Source organism: Microchirus variegatus, assembly GCF_963457635.1.
Source record: "Microchirus variegatus genome assembly, chromosome: 3".
In the NCBI taxonomy this organism is placed as follows: Eukaryota; Metazoa; Chordata; class Actinopteri; order Pleuronectiformes; family Soleidae; genus Microchirus; species Microchirus variegatus.
The window spans coordinates 2618049-2636727 of record NC_139804.1 but is presented as its reverse complement, the minus strand read 5'-3'; the positions used below and the strand labels follow the sequence as shown (position 1 = coordinate 2636727).

Sequence of the window (18679 nt, the reverse complement as noted above, 5' to 3'; positions counted from 1 at the left end):
CAACAGGATTTATAGATTTAGCTGGAGATGCATTCAAGAAACCTCGTAAACGTCAATACTTGTATATTCCAGTAACTTCCAAATTCAACGTGATAATACAAAGTCACATAATAACCTCCAGACAGTTGAACTCTTAACACATAAGTATTTATTTATTTATTAATTTACATGACATTCAGTCGACAGCAGGAAACTGTCGTACACAAACAAACAAAAGTGCTGCAGCAGAATCACAGTCACAATTCTTCCAGACTTTTCAGTTATAGATGCAGAAAGAAAAAAAAAACAGAAAAACACGACGACGGAAAAATAATAATAAAACTTCAACGAGCCGACAGTGCAAAAGACATTCAGACGCAGTTAAAGTTCAGAAAATTCCAGCTCAGCAGCGAGGGTCAAAGGTCACAGGGAGAAAAAAAAAAAGCGTAAATCAAGTACGATAAAAGGCTTGTGATGCTGCGACAGCTCTGTTTTAGCGGGAAATAAAGAGACGCGAAAGCAGGAAAAAGCGTAAAAAACTACGTAAAATGTTCTCCAACATGTCGCCCTCCAGTGTTTTTTTATGATATTGCACAAGTGAAAACTTCAAAATACCAGCGACTGAAATTAGATTATTCTTTAGTTAACGATCACAGCCGAGCTGTGCGAGTTTTTTCACGATATTCACGCAATTTTTTTTTTTTTTTTTTTTTAAAAGGTAACAACAATAACACCATGGATGTTAAATATAATATTTACGGAGGCCGGGATGTGAAATCTGTGGGAAAAATAACAAAAAAAAACGTGTTGACATGCATTTAAACCCCTCCTTCTGAGGCTAACTCCGCCCCCAATGTCAAACATCGGACACAGCACTTTATCGCGACGAAGAGGCAGCTCCGTAGAAAGGGGGGAGGAGTCTGGGACGGCAGAGTGTGAACTTTAACGCACATAAGACAATAATCCACTGTGAATTATCGGAACCAAATAAACGCAGATTGACGGCGAAATTGCGACTGTCGGATTGTGGTCTATTTTATCCGAGTGATTTTCCGACGCTAACCGATGAGAACGAGCGTTGTTGACGACCAAACGCTTAACGTATCATTTTATTTTCAATAATCCGCGGTTTTTGTCCCGTATAGTTGCGTTATGGCATTCAAAGAACTCGAGAAAGTCTACGTCCAAATTCAAATGCAGTAGCTGGTGTTTGACCACAGGGGGCAGTAGATTCAGCAACCATTAGGGTTTAGCTACGCACGTGTGAGGTCGTTGTTGATGTGATTTTAGTAGAGAGACAGATACAGCCTCATTTGACATCCTAGCGAAGGCATGGACCGTCCACAAATTGCAAAATCGGGAAAACAAAATTATGTTTTAACAACGTCTATAGTTTTTCATAACGTCTGGGAATTTTACAGACCTTCGGTGAAGGTAAAAAAGACACATTTTTGAATGATAATTCAAAAATTCTTACGTCAACGGCGGAGAGAGTGGACAGTGTACACAAAACCGATAGTAATTAAGACTGGACATTTGTCCTGTGTCGTCCTAGTCTAGGTACATCAAGCAATCCAGGGCTTGAAACAGTAGGTGGCGTTGTAACAAACACGGGAGACATTTACCTAAATATCAACATAACTTCTTAGCATTTCAAGGATATGTTTCGAGTTCACTTTCTTAACAATGTTGTCATTTGCAGACGGTCCCTGCCTTCACGCCGCCTGTTTGAAGATGAAAAAACAGTTTACGAGATGATTGATCTGAGAAGTTTAAAACTGTGACTCAGACGTCGCCTCCCAGACTCTGGATTTTCAGAATAAAAGACAAATAAATACAGAGGGGGAATCCTGTGGGGTTTCAGAATAAAAGACAAATAAATACAGCGGGAATCCAGTGACTTTTTTTTAAAGTTCTGTTTCCTCCTTTTCTGATTTCCGTCCAAAAACAGCGCCACCGTCACTGCTCCACTCATCTGACCATGATCAGCCCAGTGTCTTGTTGCCATGGCAGCAGCAGCTCAGAGCAGGTCAGGCAGGATGAGACCTGGGGGTTTTGGCTCCACACAGTTAATCCAGAAATTAGCACAGCTGGCGTGATACTGGTGTCCACCGTACAGCAGCTTGAAGTTGTCCGTCTCCGAGTTGAACGCCTGTCAAAAGGTGAACGGGCGAAATGTTAGACAACCGAATGAAAAATGAGACTTTTTGATGTAAAAATGTCTCAATTCTGATATTCTGACATTAACATGTTAAATATTTCCTCGATGGTGACACCACTGACCACTTGTTGAAGATGGCAAACTATTGTCGTGACCCAAATCACAAGATACATTGTGACAAGAGCAAGTTTAGGGAAAAATTCTGATAAAAATTTGATTTTAGGGACCCAAAGAAATCTCCAGTCCATTAGTAGGTCTCGAGTATGTCAATTAGTATTAGTAAGTCGTTCAAAATTTGACAAAAAAGTTTAAAAAAAAAGTTAAAAATTTGACAAAAACATCCCAAATAAATGTGTCCAAAATTTGACAAACATAAATTGTACAATTTTTGACAAAAACATTTTTTTTTCAAATTTGACAAAAAAGTAAAAAAATAATAAATTTGTCCAGTATTTGACAAAAAAAATTATACTTTAGTATGTCGTCCAAAATTTGACAAAAACATTTTTGTCCAAAATTTGACAAAAAAGTCCTACTTTAGTGTCGTTCAAAATTTGGCAAAAAAGTAAAAAAATAATAAATTTGTCCAGTATTTGTCAAAAAAAATTATACTTTAGTATGTCGTCCAAAATTTGACAAAAACATTTTTGTCCAAAATTTGACAAAAACATTTTTGTCCAAAATTTGACAAAAAAGTCCTACTTTAGTGTCGTTCAAAATTTGGCAAAAAAGTAAAAAAATAATAAATTTGTCCAGTATTTGACAAAAAAAATTATACTTTAGTATGTCGTCCAAAATTTGACAAAAACATTTTTGTCCAAAATTTGACAAAAAAGTCCTACTTTAGTGTCGTTCAAAATTTGGCAAAAAAGTAAAAAAATAATAAATTTGTCCAGTATTTGACAAAAAAAATTATACTTTAGTATGTCGTCCAAAATTTGACAAAAACATTTTTGTCCAAAATTTGACAAAAAAGTCCTACTTTAGTGTCGCTCAAAATTTGGCAAAAAAGTTGTAAAAAATAAATGTGTCAAAAATCTGACAAAAAAGTCCTACTTTTGTATGTTATTAAAAATTTGACAAAAAAGTCATACTTTATGTCGTCCAAAATTTGACAAAAAAAAATTGTTAAAAATTTGACAAACATTTTTTCCCACAATTTGACAAAAGAGTTCTACTTTTGTATGTAGTTCAAAATTTGACAAAAAAGTAAAAAAAAATACGTTGTCCAAAATTTGACAAAAGAAATTGTCCAAAATTTGACAAAAGAAATTGTCCAAAATTTGACAAACATTTTTCTGCAAGAATTTGACAAAAAAAAGTCCTACTTTAGTATGTCATTCAAAATTTGACAAAAAAGTCATACTTTTGTATGTTTTTTTTTTCATTGTCCAAAATTTGACATAGGCTAGTATGGGGACATCTCGGGCTAGCCGTTGTTAGCAGCACCAAAACATGTGGTGTTTTGTGCACAAAAACTTTTGAATATGTCAAGTTCCGAGTACAAATGGAACGCACCATTAACGTTTGTCAGGACTTGGCTAAATTTTCCATGACAATTATTCTGACTAAAATAAATGCGAACAACATTTTTGTAGCAAGTAAGTGGTCGAATATGTGCCTCGCTGTAGCGCCACCTGTGTGCAGTTTAAGAGTTTTTCATCCCTGGTGAAATCAAATCGTGGAGCTGAAGCCAAAGAGAGAGAGAAGGAATGAGTCATGAGCGGTGAATCATAGCCTCCCACACACACACACACACACACACACACACACACACAATAATGAATAACGCAATAATAATGTAATAATAATATAATATATATATTATTATATATAGGCTGTTAAAGGCTGTTGCATTGATAATATATATTATATTGAATACTATATTATATATTGATTCAAAAATGATTTTTGTATGTATAAATATTCACATTTAAGAGGCAGGAAAATCAAAAACTTTGTTTAAATCTTTGAAAAAAACAGATTAATTAATGGATTAAGAAAATAGTCGAGGATTCATTTAGTAAACAATGAATAATGGAATAGTTGCATGTGCAGCAGCTCGTGATATCAGCTCATCTCTACATGTGATTAACCCTCTGACGCAGAGGTGAGTGTGTTCATGTTCATGTTCAGAGTCTCGCAAGCAGTTGAAATCATTTCCATTTGGCACGAATTGCCAAATTGTTTAAAGTGCGTCAACACGTGCGCTCTTCTGCACCTTTGCTTGAAAACAAATCAGCGGCTCTTCGCTGAAAGGACAAAGCAAACGATCGGCGGAGCGAGCTGAAGCCGAAGCTTCATTATCCTCTGAGCTTTTTTCACTATTCTCCACTTGCGTTCTCAACACCGAGGCTCTGCCAAAAAGCTAATTAAAAGATGGGTTATTAATCTCATGCTGGTGGCACAGAGACAAAACAAAGCTGTGTGTACACACACACACACACACACACAGAGGTGAGAGTGTGTGTTCAGGTCGCTCTCTCTCTCTCTCTCTCTCTGTTTATGACTAACACAGAAGCTACATCTGCTCACAGACTCCCTGCCTCTCGCTGAGCTTCTATCTTTCCCCGGAACGAACCATCTGGCCTCGGCCGAGGAGCTGAGAGACAAATCAGAGCCACCGCCGTCGCCGCCGCGCTGTCCACCAAACCACAGGGTCGGTAAATCTGGGTGTATATGCAGGGACCGTCCATCCGTCCATCCATCCATTCATCCATCTTCTGGAGACCAGTTCATCACAAGGTCACATATAGCCGACCATCCACTCTCTCACTCTCACATCTACGGTCAATTTAGAGCGCTGGTTCTCAAAGTGCGGCCCGGGGGCCAATGTCGGCCCGCAGACACATTTCTGGCAGCCCGCAATTAATTACAGTTGATAGTTTTAAGCTTGTTAAATGTTTATTGGACATTACTGGATACAGACCAATAAGTGTAAACTGTAGAACTGCAATCTGGTCATTAAAATTATTACAAATGGGAATTATTTAGTTTTTTTTCCCTTTTTTTTTTCCTCAGTCCAACGTTGGGTTCCTAAATTGGCCCTCAGGTATCACAACTTTGAGAACCCCTGGTTTAGAGTGTCCAATTGACCTAATTCCCATATTGCTTTATTTTTGGACAGTGGGAGAAAACTGGAGAACTCTCTAAAAAGGACACGCTAACTCCACGCAGAAAGGCCCTTAAACCTAGGAATGGTAATTTCTAGCAAAAAATGATAAAATTAAAAACAAAATACTCAATGGTATCATTCGTTGAACGTTCTAAACTCCAGCGCATGAGAGCTAGTAAAAGTAATGCTGGGTTCACTTGGTGTTTTCAGGTTCTGGTGTTCTGTTCTGGCAAAGTGGGAGGACGTTACTCCGGCGAAATCTGCGCACTTCCTCTCCTTCCTCTAACCTAGAATATGACACTGATGATCTCATGGTGCTTAAGGAACTTTTTTTTTTGGTTCCAACTGAGAATCAATTTTTCATTTTCCGAACCAATTTTATTTTTCAGTGCGTTCGTCTGGCTGCTCCTCGTCTAACTGTCCCACGGTTTGCTCGATATGCTTCAAACTCGGTAGGTCGACTTATTAAGTGGCACCAGTGTGTGCAGCTCCAACTGTGGCGTCGTTCGGATAAGGATATTATCTGCAAGAGAGCAGCACCGACGGATACTGTGTTCATCTGACAGAATTCAGGTGACGTACTCAGGGCCACATTGAACAGGTACCGCACTGGTACATCCATGAAAATCACAGCCCCAGTAGAAGAGGAAGAGGAGGAGGAAGAGGATGAGGAGGAGGAAGCAGAGTGATTCAGCACCGAGAGCAAACACCCGTGGTTGTTAGCTGCGAGGTCAGAGGTCACCGAGGCGACAGAGGAGAAAATGAAACCCCTTCCAAGACAAAGCGACGACCCCGTGTGACCTTGAAGAGCCAAATCCCAGAGTGTGAGACTCGACCCAGAGGAGCCAAAGTGACACTTCCCTTCTCTCACTTTATTATCTCGCTTTCTTCTCGTCATTGCCGGGAGACTTTCTTGTTCTGCATCGACAGTTTGCCAAACCCCACCTCCAAACAGTGATTTTATTATTATTATTATTATTTATTTATTCTAATAACACCTCAGCAACCGTAACTAGACACGAGGCACCTCTCCAGCATATTCAGGTTTATCCAGCCTGGTTTATTTTCCCACAGTGTTGGAAACCAAAGCTGGATGATCTCAGGGTTTGGGCAGGTTGTTACGTGAAAAAGCATCTCGCCAAAACCCTTTTCTTCAACAACGCGGATACTTTCTGCACTTTCGTGCGATATAATCCGCGCTTACGTGAAACGTCGTCATCTACAATTTTCCACAACAATAAACGTTGATTTCACGTGTCATCGCAAACATGACAATCGTATTCATTACTTCTCTTGTATGGCGTTATTTCGGTGCCACATAGTGCGTTCGTACTCAATCACTGACTCTCGGGCCACATTGTGCGAACGCGAATGACTATATCAAGTATTATTTGTTTATTGTTGCGTAAAATATGCAATTGCAAAACAGAATTGTGCCCGCGATCAACAACGTGGCACAAAAATGACACCATACTCTCAGTCACTTGAAAAAACGAATTGCGTTCCTCGCCTGTAAATCACTAGCTTACATTTAAAACCGCAAAAATATGTCCAAATAACCCTTTTCAGAAGCTTTGTTGTCATAAAAAAACAACCCGTTTTATTTTTGTAATGGGTCAAGAAAGGAATTAAAAAACAAATCTAAGGTTAAGCTGAGCTCAGAGCGCCCTCTGCTGGACCACGTGGTAATTACTTCAGTACGTTGTGCTTTGAGGCTGTATATTCTGAACTTGACTGGGTTTTTAAAGGTGCCATATGTAAGAATGTGGCCAAAAACGGTTACTACATTCAAATTCAAAACACCGAGGTCTTTTAGGTTTCGTTTTCTGACGTAACTGGCAACCCGTGGTTGCTCGGCAGCTGAGACTCTACTGACTGCAATGATTGGTACACGGCGGTAGGTGGCGCCACATGACGGCAAAACATGATTTCAAAACATAAACATGATTTACAGTCTGTAAAATATTTTTTTTAATGCAAATATTTTGTCTGTACTGTTGTTGTTGGTGAGTTCAGTTTGTTATATGAACATTATTCCTGAGTCTCTGTGACATATTAGGAGGATTTTATGGCCAGTTGCTTTAGATTTATTACATAATGCACCTTTAAAGCTGAAATTTTAAACCCTCAACGCAAACCCACATTGGGTCGGATTTATTTCCCATACTACAACATTTTATGACTGCGACAATTTAACGTGTAATTTGTTTTTTTTGTTGAAGAAGAAGAAAAACGACAATTAAAAAACAGACATACAAACCCAAAAACAAAACCATCGCTCAAAGAATCCAAGATTATAGAAACGGGGATGCAAGGCTGAAGCAGACATGTAACGCGAAGAAGCAACTCTCTGCAAACACTGAAGGAGAAACAGAAACGGACGCTCCCTAAAACCTAAAATACTGAGAAAGAACGAAGCAGCTGTGTTGATCTAACTTTACAGCATGTGACAGATGGACGACATCTGAGGAGGTGGGGACTCGGCGAACAGTCACTTTCTGAGCGATTTTGGCTGACGCTTCCTATCGGTTACCAGATGTTCTCAGGCTACATCCACGTTACTGTGTTCTCACTTCATTGACGGGTTTCTGCTCCATTTTAGAAGTAATCTGTGACCAATTTCAAAACATCTGAAAACACATTAAATGAAAAACAGTGAACGAGAACCGACAAGGAGGTGAAACTTTGTTTTGACTACAGCCCAAATCGGATTTTTATATCCAGGTTGTTTTTTTTTGTCAGTCCAAAGAGCTAAAAAAAGAAAACACACAAGAGCTGATCTTTCCAAAGCGGATTAAAACCACATACGGAGGTGGTTTCGAATGCGATTCGAGATCTGCTTCAATCTGAACGTTGGATAGGATTTTTGGGATTCCACTGAATGCATTTCCGTCGCTGCATCGCAAGTGAAACGTGTCCACTTCAGTCAAAGGGTGAATTCCAATTCCTTGCTTAATCCTCAATCTTAACCCTCAATCTCAAAAATGCGCTCCCTCTAGTGCAAGTGCTGTCCCGATTCTCAGAAAAATGAAGTTGAGGGCCAAGTTTAAGGGCTGTATCGCCCTCAATATTGAGATTTTCCGAGACCACCCTTGGGAGCAAGGGCTACCCAGAATGCATTGCGTGTTTTCACATAACAAAGATGGCGCCGAAAGCAGAGAAACGAGTACGATACAAATGAAGTATTTTCTTTGTTAATAGAGATATAAAAATGATGAAAACCATTGTATTATCTTAGTGTAGGCCCATATTATGGATTAGAGTTGACAGACTGGACGCAGCTTTCGCGTTATTCTGCCCCCTACAGTCTGAAGACGTATCTGCATTTAAGGGGTGTCCAATTTCTAAGTGACAAAATAACCCTCAACACTTAGTATTGAGGGCCAGTTAAGATTAAGGGTTGAGCTTGAGGGTTAAGAAAGGAATTGGAATTGGACCAAAGTCTCAGCTTCCGTCGACTCCGCTTGCTTCGTCGTTTTTTCCGTCAGTCTGTTGCTCCTGACGGAACGCGATGCTTTAATTCAGCAGAATTCAGCAAGAGCTGGACAGGAAGTCAAACACAGATAGAACAATAAGTGTTCCTTTAGTGCAGGGCAATAGTTTAACCATTAGGGACGTGTTTAGAATACGTGTTTTTCATGAAACTGTAGAAATCCACGTGGAAATCTAGACTAAACGATGTCAACATGGACACGCAAAGATCAGATCTGATCGCTTGCAATACACAATGTAAACAAGTTGGTCAGGAAGATCAGATTTTGATCAGATATGCTTACAAATCAGATTTGGGCTGCAGTCTAAACTGAGTTAGTCGAGTTGACGAGAGGCTTTCAGGAGGTGAGAATGAGAAAAGTGTGAGCGAGCAGACGTCGAGTAACGTGGATGTAGCCTTAAGTCTGATAAGCGTTCATCCGTGAGAGAGAGGAGCAGTGGGAACTCGTAAATCCGTGTCACTTTGGCCGCCCGCTGGGCTCGTACGTGGAAAAAAAAATAGGCTCCACCCCCACCGCCACCCCAAAGGCTCCCAATGTGAGTAAGGGAGAATAAAATTCTGTTTGTCTCATACTCGTTTAAACAGACGTCCGAGTGTGCTCTCTTCTTTTTTCTGCAAAATGTGGCAAAGTCAAAGAAATGTCAGCGGTTATGACAACGAAAAAATTATTAATGTTATTTTAGGGCTGCAACTCTGGATTATTTTTGAAACCGATTAATCTGTCGATTATTGTCTTGAGTCATCGTTTTGTCAATAAAAATGTTGAAATGATTCAGTATGAAGGATTTCTTTGTTGATATCGATCACATAACTCGTTTTAATTAACAATTTATTAAAAATTCAAACCACTTAACCCTTTAACACCTTTAAAAACATCAAAATATCTATTTTTGTGCTTATTTTAATCATAAAGGGGGCGGAAAATACCAATAATACAGAATAACTTTCAATATCTGGCAGTTATTTACAATTTACTGAATGTTAGAATGGTGTACTAACAATTTAAAATGAAGAAGAGCATTTTATTTATACAGAAAAACACTGTAGTTGCACATGAAAACATGTTTAAAATGTCCAAAAACAGTCTTAATAAAAACAATTGAAACCATCTCCTCTCTTCCTGCAACAGCGCGAGTGAAATTACCGTAATAACCACACGTTGACTTCGACGTGCAACTTCTCAGCTTTCAGAAACCGCTGGAACAGTCGTGTAAATTACGGTAAAGCAAAGTGTCGTCTGCGACGTGCTCGGTGTTAAAGGGTTAGAAAACTAGTCATCATTTAATAATCCATTAATCGTTGCAGCCCTACAGTATTTACAAGTGTGTGTGTGTGTTTCTTGTAGTTGAGGCATACTGAGGACCAGTGATGGGTTTTTAACCAACAAAGTGAGGTCATTTTTACGAAATGAGGACATTTTGGCAGGTCCTCACTTTGTTTTCATTTAAATCACTTTTTTTTAGGTTTCAAACATGCTATACTGCTCAATTTGGAACAAAAACCCGTTTTCCAGCCCTGGTGTTTCACACATTTTTTGCTCCGGGGCTCCACCTGCAGACATGTTATGGTACTGCACCAAGTAGTTCTATATCGATGTCATTGATGAAGTAGATATTTGTAATTTTTTTACATTTGTCATATTTGTCAGCATTTTTTTACCCAGTCGTCAGTATGCAGCAAGTACGAGAATGTGTGTGTGTGTGTGTGTGTTAATACTGACCTTGCTGCGAGCGTCGACGTTGAGCAGACAAACTCCACAGGCCAACTCTTTGGCGTTCTTGATGCCGTGTCTTAAAACACAGGAGGCGAAATCCAGCGAGATTTCATCAGGCTACACACGCACACACACACGCACACACACACGCACACAGACACACACACACACACACACACACACAGACACACAGTTTGTTTGTTAGTGACCTTCATCGTTCTATTATAATGAGAACTTTTGTACCTGCGTTGAGTACAAACACGTCTATGTGATACAAGGCTACGGCAAAAACATCGATAACTAAATACAAATGAATAAATGTAACAAATAAAATGAATAAAACATCAGTTTTGTGTTTTATATTTTGCGTGTGTGTGTGTGTGTGTGAGTATCTTACAGCGAGCTTGACCAGCGACATGAAGCCCATCAGGTTGTTCCACACGCGGCTGATGTCCTTCAGCAGCTGCTGCAGCTTCTCCGAGCTCACCGCCGTCGCCTTGATGCCCAGCTCCACGCGGCGCGTCACGCGGTACACCTCCACCACACCTGACGGGGGAAACAAAAATAAATAAATATGACTAAATAAATCATAAAAACATGTTATAAAGACACTTTTCTGATACTAAATTCACAAACACAGCAACTCTTTGCCTCCTGCAGTAGCTAAAGTAGCTAAAAAGTGAGTGAAAAGTATGTTACCAGAAAATGACTTTGGTAGAATAATAATAATATAAGTCTTAAAGTCTATGACATTTACTTCATGTAAAATGCAGTGCTAGACACGTCAACGCCGTTAAAAAGACACGCGTGATATCATGTTTACACGACTCCCCAATTGTTAAAATTAGTCTCTAAAGTAACGCTAAACTCTAAAAACAGATACGCACACATACGCAGTACACAGGTATGCTGGTTAATTGTAGCGCTGCTCTTTTCCTTTAATAAACAGACCTCTCAAGTTCCACTGTAGGTGCAGCTAACGGGTGCTAAAGTAGCTAACGCAGCTAACGGAGCTAACTGGTAAACGGTGCTTGGACTCCGGTTCCCGCGGCATGAAAAACTGCGTTACTTTAGAGACTCATTTTGAGTCTCTAAAGTAACCGTCAACCAGTTAGCTCCTTTAGCAATCGGGAGTCACATGTAAACATGACGTCACGCGCATCTTTTTTCCGGTCAGTCGCCGTGGAAACGCATTAATGTTGTGAAATGTTAAAATTTGGCACAGATTATCATCGTTTTACTGTAAATGCATATCCATTAACTGCCTCAATAAGTAGCAATGATCAATATCGGCTCTGGAAAAAACAATAAAAACAACAATATACAATACAATATAAACACAAATGTGCTCCACTGCTCTTCACATGGACGAGGCCTGATGTCACACACACCGAGTAGAGCATTAACCAGGATTTAAAGGTTCTTTATCAGCTCGTATCTTATTCTTGTTCGTGTGTGTGTGTGTGTGTGTGTGTGAAAGATTTGGCATTTCCTCACCCAGCAGGTACTCCATGCCCTGAGCAGACTGCATGACCTCGGTGCAGACAGACGAGCTGCTGATGCTGTTCAGAGTGTTGTTAGCTTTGGTGATGACCTTTGTGTGGGAAGGAAAAAAAAATAAGACTTATTCGGTGTTTAAATACTGTCTCTGTTTCACTGTAACTCCGGCTACATTTACTTATGTCACAAAAATATCCTCTGCTGTGGAGACTGCATCCAAAAACACACCTTTTTTCCCGCCGATACATCAGAAAGTAAGGTTTCTCCCGTTTCTACTGTCGTATATATATTTTATTATTCTAAATATTTTACCACATTCTATGATATTTACCTTATCTTAAATGTTTACTCTGTTGAAAAATGTGATTATTATTGTTGCTGTTGTTATTAGTGCAATAATGTTTTGTTGCTTTTTTTCCCGCCTGCTGCGTACAGCAAGCGACGAATAGCGTACATATAAATTAGTGCTGGACACATTAATGCCGTTATTGTCGTTAACGCCAACAGCGGTTAACGGCGTCAACGGCGCTAGCGGCAGTTAACGGCGCTAACGGAGGTTAACGACGTCAACGGCGCTAACAGGGGTTAACTGCATCAACGGCACTAACAGGGGTTAACGGCATCAACGGCGCTAACGGGGGTTAACGGCGTCAACGGCGGTTAACGGCATCAACGACGCTAACGGCGGTTAACGGCATCAACGCCGGTTTACGGCATCAATGTTAACACACGTTAGCACATGACGCGTTTCCATGACGACTCACCAGAAAAAGACGCGGGTGACGTCATGTTTACGCGACTCCCGATTGTTAAAATGAGTCTCTAAAGTAACGCTAAACTTTAAAAACAGGAGGCACACATACGCAGTACACAGGTACGCTAAAGGAGCTAACGGAGCTAACTGGTAAACGGTGCCCAGACTCCGGGACGCCGCCACACGTAAACATTGCTGCACGTGCGTCAGCTGTCTTGGAAACGCGCGTTAGCGGTGGTTAGCAGCATTAACGCATGACACCGTTAGCGTGCCCAGCACTAATATAAAGTTTTCGAAGTGGATTCCACTGCGAACAAACCCCCAGATGATAAATGTGAGCTAACGGGATAAATTGTTTACTTTTCGGAGGGGACAAAAATTCCCAACTGGAGCTTTAACTAAAAACAAATTCCTTTCATGCTGCTGCCGCACGTGTTTAAATGGACTGTGACATTTGAAACGACCGACATTGTTTCGAATCAAAAAACCCTGAAATTGCGTTTGCGGGGAAGCAGAAAATAATTTGGCTCTAATCACGAGTCGACGTCCTCGGCTGAGGGAGCGACAGTTTGACAAACATTTTTCAGGCGGCTTTGTGTTCTGTTAATTATTCTGCCACGGATGTGGATTCCCCACAGCGCCGAGGTCAGACGCAGAGCAACAAACACACAAACACACAAACACAAACCTCCAGAGCACTCTCCAGACACCGCTGCCACTCGTACGCGTATCGCTCGCTCTCCTGCAAACAACAACGACGACACGGAATTATCTCACTTGACAGAAGAGAACAGAAGGTGTTGTAAATATTCAGAGCGCCTCCTCACCTCCACCTCCCCCGTCAGGTCCTTGTACTTGTCTCTGATGACGGGCAGCGCTGGTTTCTCGTTCAGGGTGTTGGATCTGTCTCTGAAAGGCTGCTCCGGAGCTGGAGACGGAGGCGAGCGGCCGATCTCCTTCTCGCCCAAACTGTGACTGCGTTTGTGGGAACCTGAGGCAAAGGCAGCGGAGAAGACGTTATGGAGATGACGATCGCGTCCACACAGAAACACAACTTTTCATGTCTGATCTTCTTCTTCTTCTTAACCCTCATAGGACACTTTTCTTCCAAGATAACTTTCACTTTCCATATCAGGCAGCTATTCAACCGTTGACGAATCTCGTCCGCGATTGGACGCTCGTTCTGCCTACCGTAATGACAAGAATATGAGCGCAAAGCTCTATTTCTCTGCTTTCCAGTATCCATCCTTCATCTTCTACTGCTTTATCCTCCACACGTTCACACATTCGTACACCAGCTTCTAAACACCACCCTTTATTTACCAAATTCACTTCCATTTCACCTGTTCACGTACCCTTTTTATCGCTAACTCTACCGTCCTCAAACACAGATTTTATACGTTTTCAATCGAGCTTTAACCAGACTATTTTCAGATTGGTGAGACAGCAGCGTCTTGTATTTACTGGTGAATGTTTTGGGTGTTTTTTCTGTATAAAATGGACAGATGTATTTGACGTTAAAATCAAAAATATTTATACTTTATAATATGCTGATGAAATGAAACCGACACAGAAATTAAACGTTGTGCCACTGGAGCCAGATTCTGCATAAAGTTGCATAATTTGCGACCCCGTCGCGTGACCTCAGACCCCGTCGCGTGATCTCGGACCCCGTCACGCGTGATCTCGGACCCCGTCACGCGTGGTCTAAGACCCCGTCACGCGTGGTCTAAGACCCCGTCACGCGTGGTCTAAGACCCCGTCACGCGTGGTCTAACACCCCATCATGCGTGGTCTCAGACCCCGTCACGTGATCTCAGACCCAGTCACGTGATATGATTTCATCTCCTCGTTGAAGGATATATGAAGATTCTTTTTAAATTCTCTCTTTTTCCGTTCAGGATTTGGAAACGTATAAAAATACTTATGGTGAATGTTTTCCTCTTTGTTCTTAATCAATTTCAGCAACCTGTGGCGACGACTAGGTGTGCAACTAATGATTATTTTAGTAATCAATTAGTAATTTGGTCCAAAAAAAACGTTTCCCAAACTAAACTAATGATTTCGTCATTGCAAAAACTTGATTTCATTATGAAAAATGGATAAATACATGATCAAAATAGTAGCTGTTGATTGTATTATTATTTGGTTTGGGGCCCTCGTGATGAGTCATTTCAGTGTGTTTGTAATCACTGCTCTTCCACTTCATTCCCTCCTGGATCAGGGGCAGCGCGAGTAAACACATAATCGGAGTTCAACGATAATTAGGTACGAAAACAGAGGCGCAAATATGCACCGAGTGAATTATTCATGACGACACCACAGCATCCCATAATAACCCCCCACCACTGTCTCATCACTGCACCAGTGGCTGAAGAAGAAGAGCCTTGGTGTCATGTGATGATCTATGAAGGGTCGTGCGTCAAACACCAGCAAACTGTGTTTTTCTGTTTTTCTTTTCAAACAAGAAACAACCTTTAAGTGTGAAATGTTGAATTTCTGCTCATGGATGTGTTTGTGTCGACTGTGAAATCAGAGCAGTCGTCTCAACACTGCCATCTAAAGTCTGACGGCCTCATTGCAGCTATGATCAGTGTGGAGGAGGAAAAAAGGTACAGATGAAACTGGTTCAGTGCATTTTAAACACTTAATAAAATTGCCCCAGTGTATATTATCAAAGATTATTTTACACATGTATATCAGAGAAAAGAAAAACGTGACGAAAGGCAGACATTTTGGATCAAACGGCCATTTTGAGGCGAATTCCGTGCATGCTGCATTAGAACAAACCATGTTTCCTGCAATTACCTTCAACTTTAGTTTAGTCTGGACAAGATGTGGATGAAATATGATGAAAAACCTCACTTACGGTGACTTATCGTGGCCACTAGGGGGCAACAAATGTTGCAGCAGATTTATAAAGTCTCTCCAAAATCAACAAAACTGTTTTAAGGCGTACAATCTGCACCAAACTTCCTCCTGAAAACAGATTTCTCAAATGAGAATAATTTCTGGTTCATTTGCTTCAAATAATAAATAAATCATTAAAACAGAGTCATTTTGGTTTGTAGACAATATTTTGTAACAACTAATTAATAAAATAAAAAATTAAGAAAATAATGGACAAATTGTCAAAATAATAGTTTCATTTCGATTAAATTAACGGATTTGGTTTAATAATTAATTAAACTGGATGAATGGAAACAAACTTAAAAGGCAAGTTCTCTTGGTTTTGTTTGATCAATTTCAAAAGCAAATTCATAATCTGTATTTTTGTAATTTTCTGAATTACCTTCAAATATTTAAAGTGGTTTGGTTGTTTTTGCTTTAAAATAATTACAGTGGCAAATTTTCATGGTTTTCCTTTATAAATCATTGGTTGTTTGAAAAATACATTTCAGTTGAATATATCATATAGGAGACAAACAGTGATATTTGAGAAGTGAAATAAAGTTTATATGATTTACAGAAAGTCTGCAAGAATTATTCAAACTTAACTAGGCATAAATGCATTCATTTAGGCACCCTTGTCATTTTATTGATTTCAATAACTTTAGCACCAATTATTGGAACTGAAAATTGGTTTGGTAACCTCAGTGACCCTCGACCTCCATACACAGGTGACTCCAATCATGAGAAAGAGTATTTAAGGAGGCCAATTGTAAGTTTCTCCTCTTTGCATCTTTCGATCAACTTTATCACTTCAGGACTGATCGACCGACCGAGAGATAAATGTGAGAATAAGAGTCACTCACCTTGTACGGACAGGTCAAAGGTCGCCAGTTCGTTCTTGATCATCTCCTCGCTGGACTTGACCTTGGCCTGCGTGCTCGCCTTGAGGAAGTCGGACTTGCCGAACTTCGGCTTGTCTCCCTGGAAGGCGCCAAACTCGTCGCCGGCTTCGCTCTGGTTTCCCTCCGAGCCGACGTCAGCCGCGGTGGCGGGCGAGTCAGATTTTTCCGAGACGGTGCTCGCAAAGTCCCCAAAGTCGTCCTCATTACCGCCACCGCCGCCGCTGCCGTGTTCACCGGAGCCAAAGTTGGCGAAGGGTTCAAACTTGTCGTCTGTGGACGAGCCGGCGTCGTCTGTGGGGAAGGAGGTGACGAACTGTGCTGCTGCGGTGATGTTTTCAGAGCCGCCGACCGCCGCCTCCTTTCTCTGCGCGGGGGCTAAAGACGGAAGCGGAGCGCCGTCCAAGCTCTGCGGCTTCCTGACCTCAGTGGACAGACACTCGCCACTCTCCGTCCAGTCGTAGCTGGTCAGCGTGCTGAGGCCCGACGTCCCAAACGGGTCAAATTTCAGGTCGTCGTCTGCTTCTGAAATGACAACACAGACATACCGGTGGTTCCTGGGAACTGCAGATGAGAGGGTGTGGATTAATGAGCGCCGGACGAGGGACTGGAATATCTGTGGGATTATCACCACGTTAGTGTCGGAGAGTGATAAGTCTTCTTCATGTGGTAGTGAAGACTTTTCAGACTCTTCAAAGGATCTTAAAGAGTAAACCAACTGTCAGTTAAATTATAAAACTGTTCGTCTTTCATGGCTTGAAGCACGCAGACAAAGTCTCTGACATTTCTGCTTCTCATCCATAAAAACATAAAAGAAATGTTTTATATCAGTTACTCTGATTGGGTTAGCTAACCCTAGACTACGGGAACATTTGGCTGTAATGATTATTCAGTGAATTGATTGCGAGACTTGAATTGAAAGAGTTGATTTACCCTTTTTGTCTTGTTGATAAAACATTCACAGTTAATGAATTAATCCACTTATTGATGCTTATTGATTAGAAATGTACATGTTATATCCATTTGATAATCGCCACAATGGCCAATTATTATTTATTAATTGGCCAAATATTACAAATTGTTACATTTAAAGGTGCATTATGTAATAAATCTAAAGCAACTAAAGCCATAAAATCCTCCTAATATGTCACAGAGACTCAGGAATAATGTTCATATAACAAACTGAACTCACCAACAACAACAGCACAGACAAAATATTTGCATTAAAACAAATATTTTGCAGACTGCAAATCATGTTTATGTGTTGAAATCATGTTTTGGCTTCATGTGGCGCCACCTACCGCCGTCTACCAATCATTGCAGTCAGTAGAGTCTCAGCTGCCGAGCAACCACGGGTTGCCAGTTACGTCAGAAACCGAAACCTAAGACTTCGGTATTTTGAATTTGAATGTAGTAACCGTTTTTGGCCACATTCTTATATATATATATGAACCTCACAGTGGGGTCATACTTTAACGTAGAGACCTGAAACTTTATATGTGACACCAGAGACCCGTCCTGAACATGTCTGCAGAAGGAGACCTCACTACAGGAAGTGGAACGCCCGAAAATATATATATATATAAATATATGTATGTATATATACTTCAAAAATATCATGTCAGTAATAAAATAAAAGGATAAATTTGTGTTTTCCTGTAAAAAGCTCTTTGTCGGTAACTGTTGTAATGTGTAACGCGTTTCTTACAGTTTGCGACATTTGTGCTGATGCATTTCCCACCTAGCCTGTGTGTAACTGTCAAGCATGTATTCTGCTAAGTCATGCTTGAAAAGATGGATTTATATTTCCTGTTCTACAGTCCGTGGTTGGTCGTTTATATGATATTTAGGGCTTTTAGATTGCTTTGGGTTCTTTTTCCCACCCGATATCTGATACAAAGTAAAGGTTCTGTTCTCAGACGAAACGCAGGCCTGACCCAGTTTAACATTGAAAAACCAAACCGAACCGTACCATGCATGATGGAAACACAGTGAACTAGACTTTAACCTCTACGAGTGCTCTGGTGTTTGTGTTGTTTCTTCATGACTAATTCTAATGGCGCTGCTTTTCCACTACCAAGTTCCAGCACGGCGAGGTTCCAAGAGAGCTGAGCCGATACTTAAATGTGACGTCGACAGACTGAACAGAGTGAAAAGTCCCTTTTAACAGGA

At 40.6% G+C, this 18679-nt stretch overlaps 1 protein-coding gene across 2 annotated transcripts in view; it reads right to left on the bottom strand.

The window, feature by feature from the left end:
• Positions 1–227: 227 nt before the first annotated feature.
• Positions 228–18679, bottom strand: part of synrg (synergin, gamma) — a gene marked incomplete at its 5' end in the record, with an annotated part of 48018 nt that continues 29566 nt past the window's right edge. For both annotated transcript variants that reach the window (XM_083887244.1, XM_083887245.1), the window contains 7 exons: positions 228–2131; positions 10469–10579; positions 10860–11008; positions 11960–12056; positions 13405–13458; positions 13544–13707; positions 16472–17032. In XM_083887244.1, the coding sequence (XP_083743370.1) occupies positions 2000–2131; positions 10469–10579; positions 10860–11008; positions 11960–12056; positions 13405–13458; positions 13544–13707; positions 16472–17032 (1268 nt within the window). In that variant the 3' untranslated portion in view covers positions 228–1999. The remainder of the gene's footprint in view (positions 2132–10468; positions 10580–10859; positions 11009–11959; positions 12057–13404; positions 13459–13543; positions 13708–16471; positions 17033–18679) is intronic.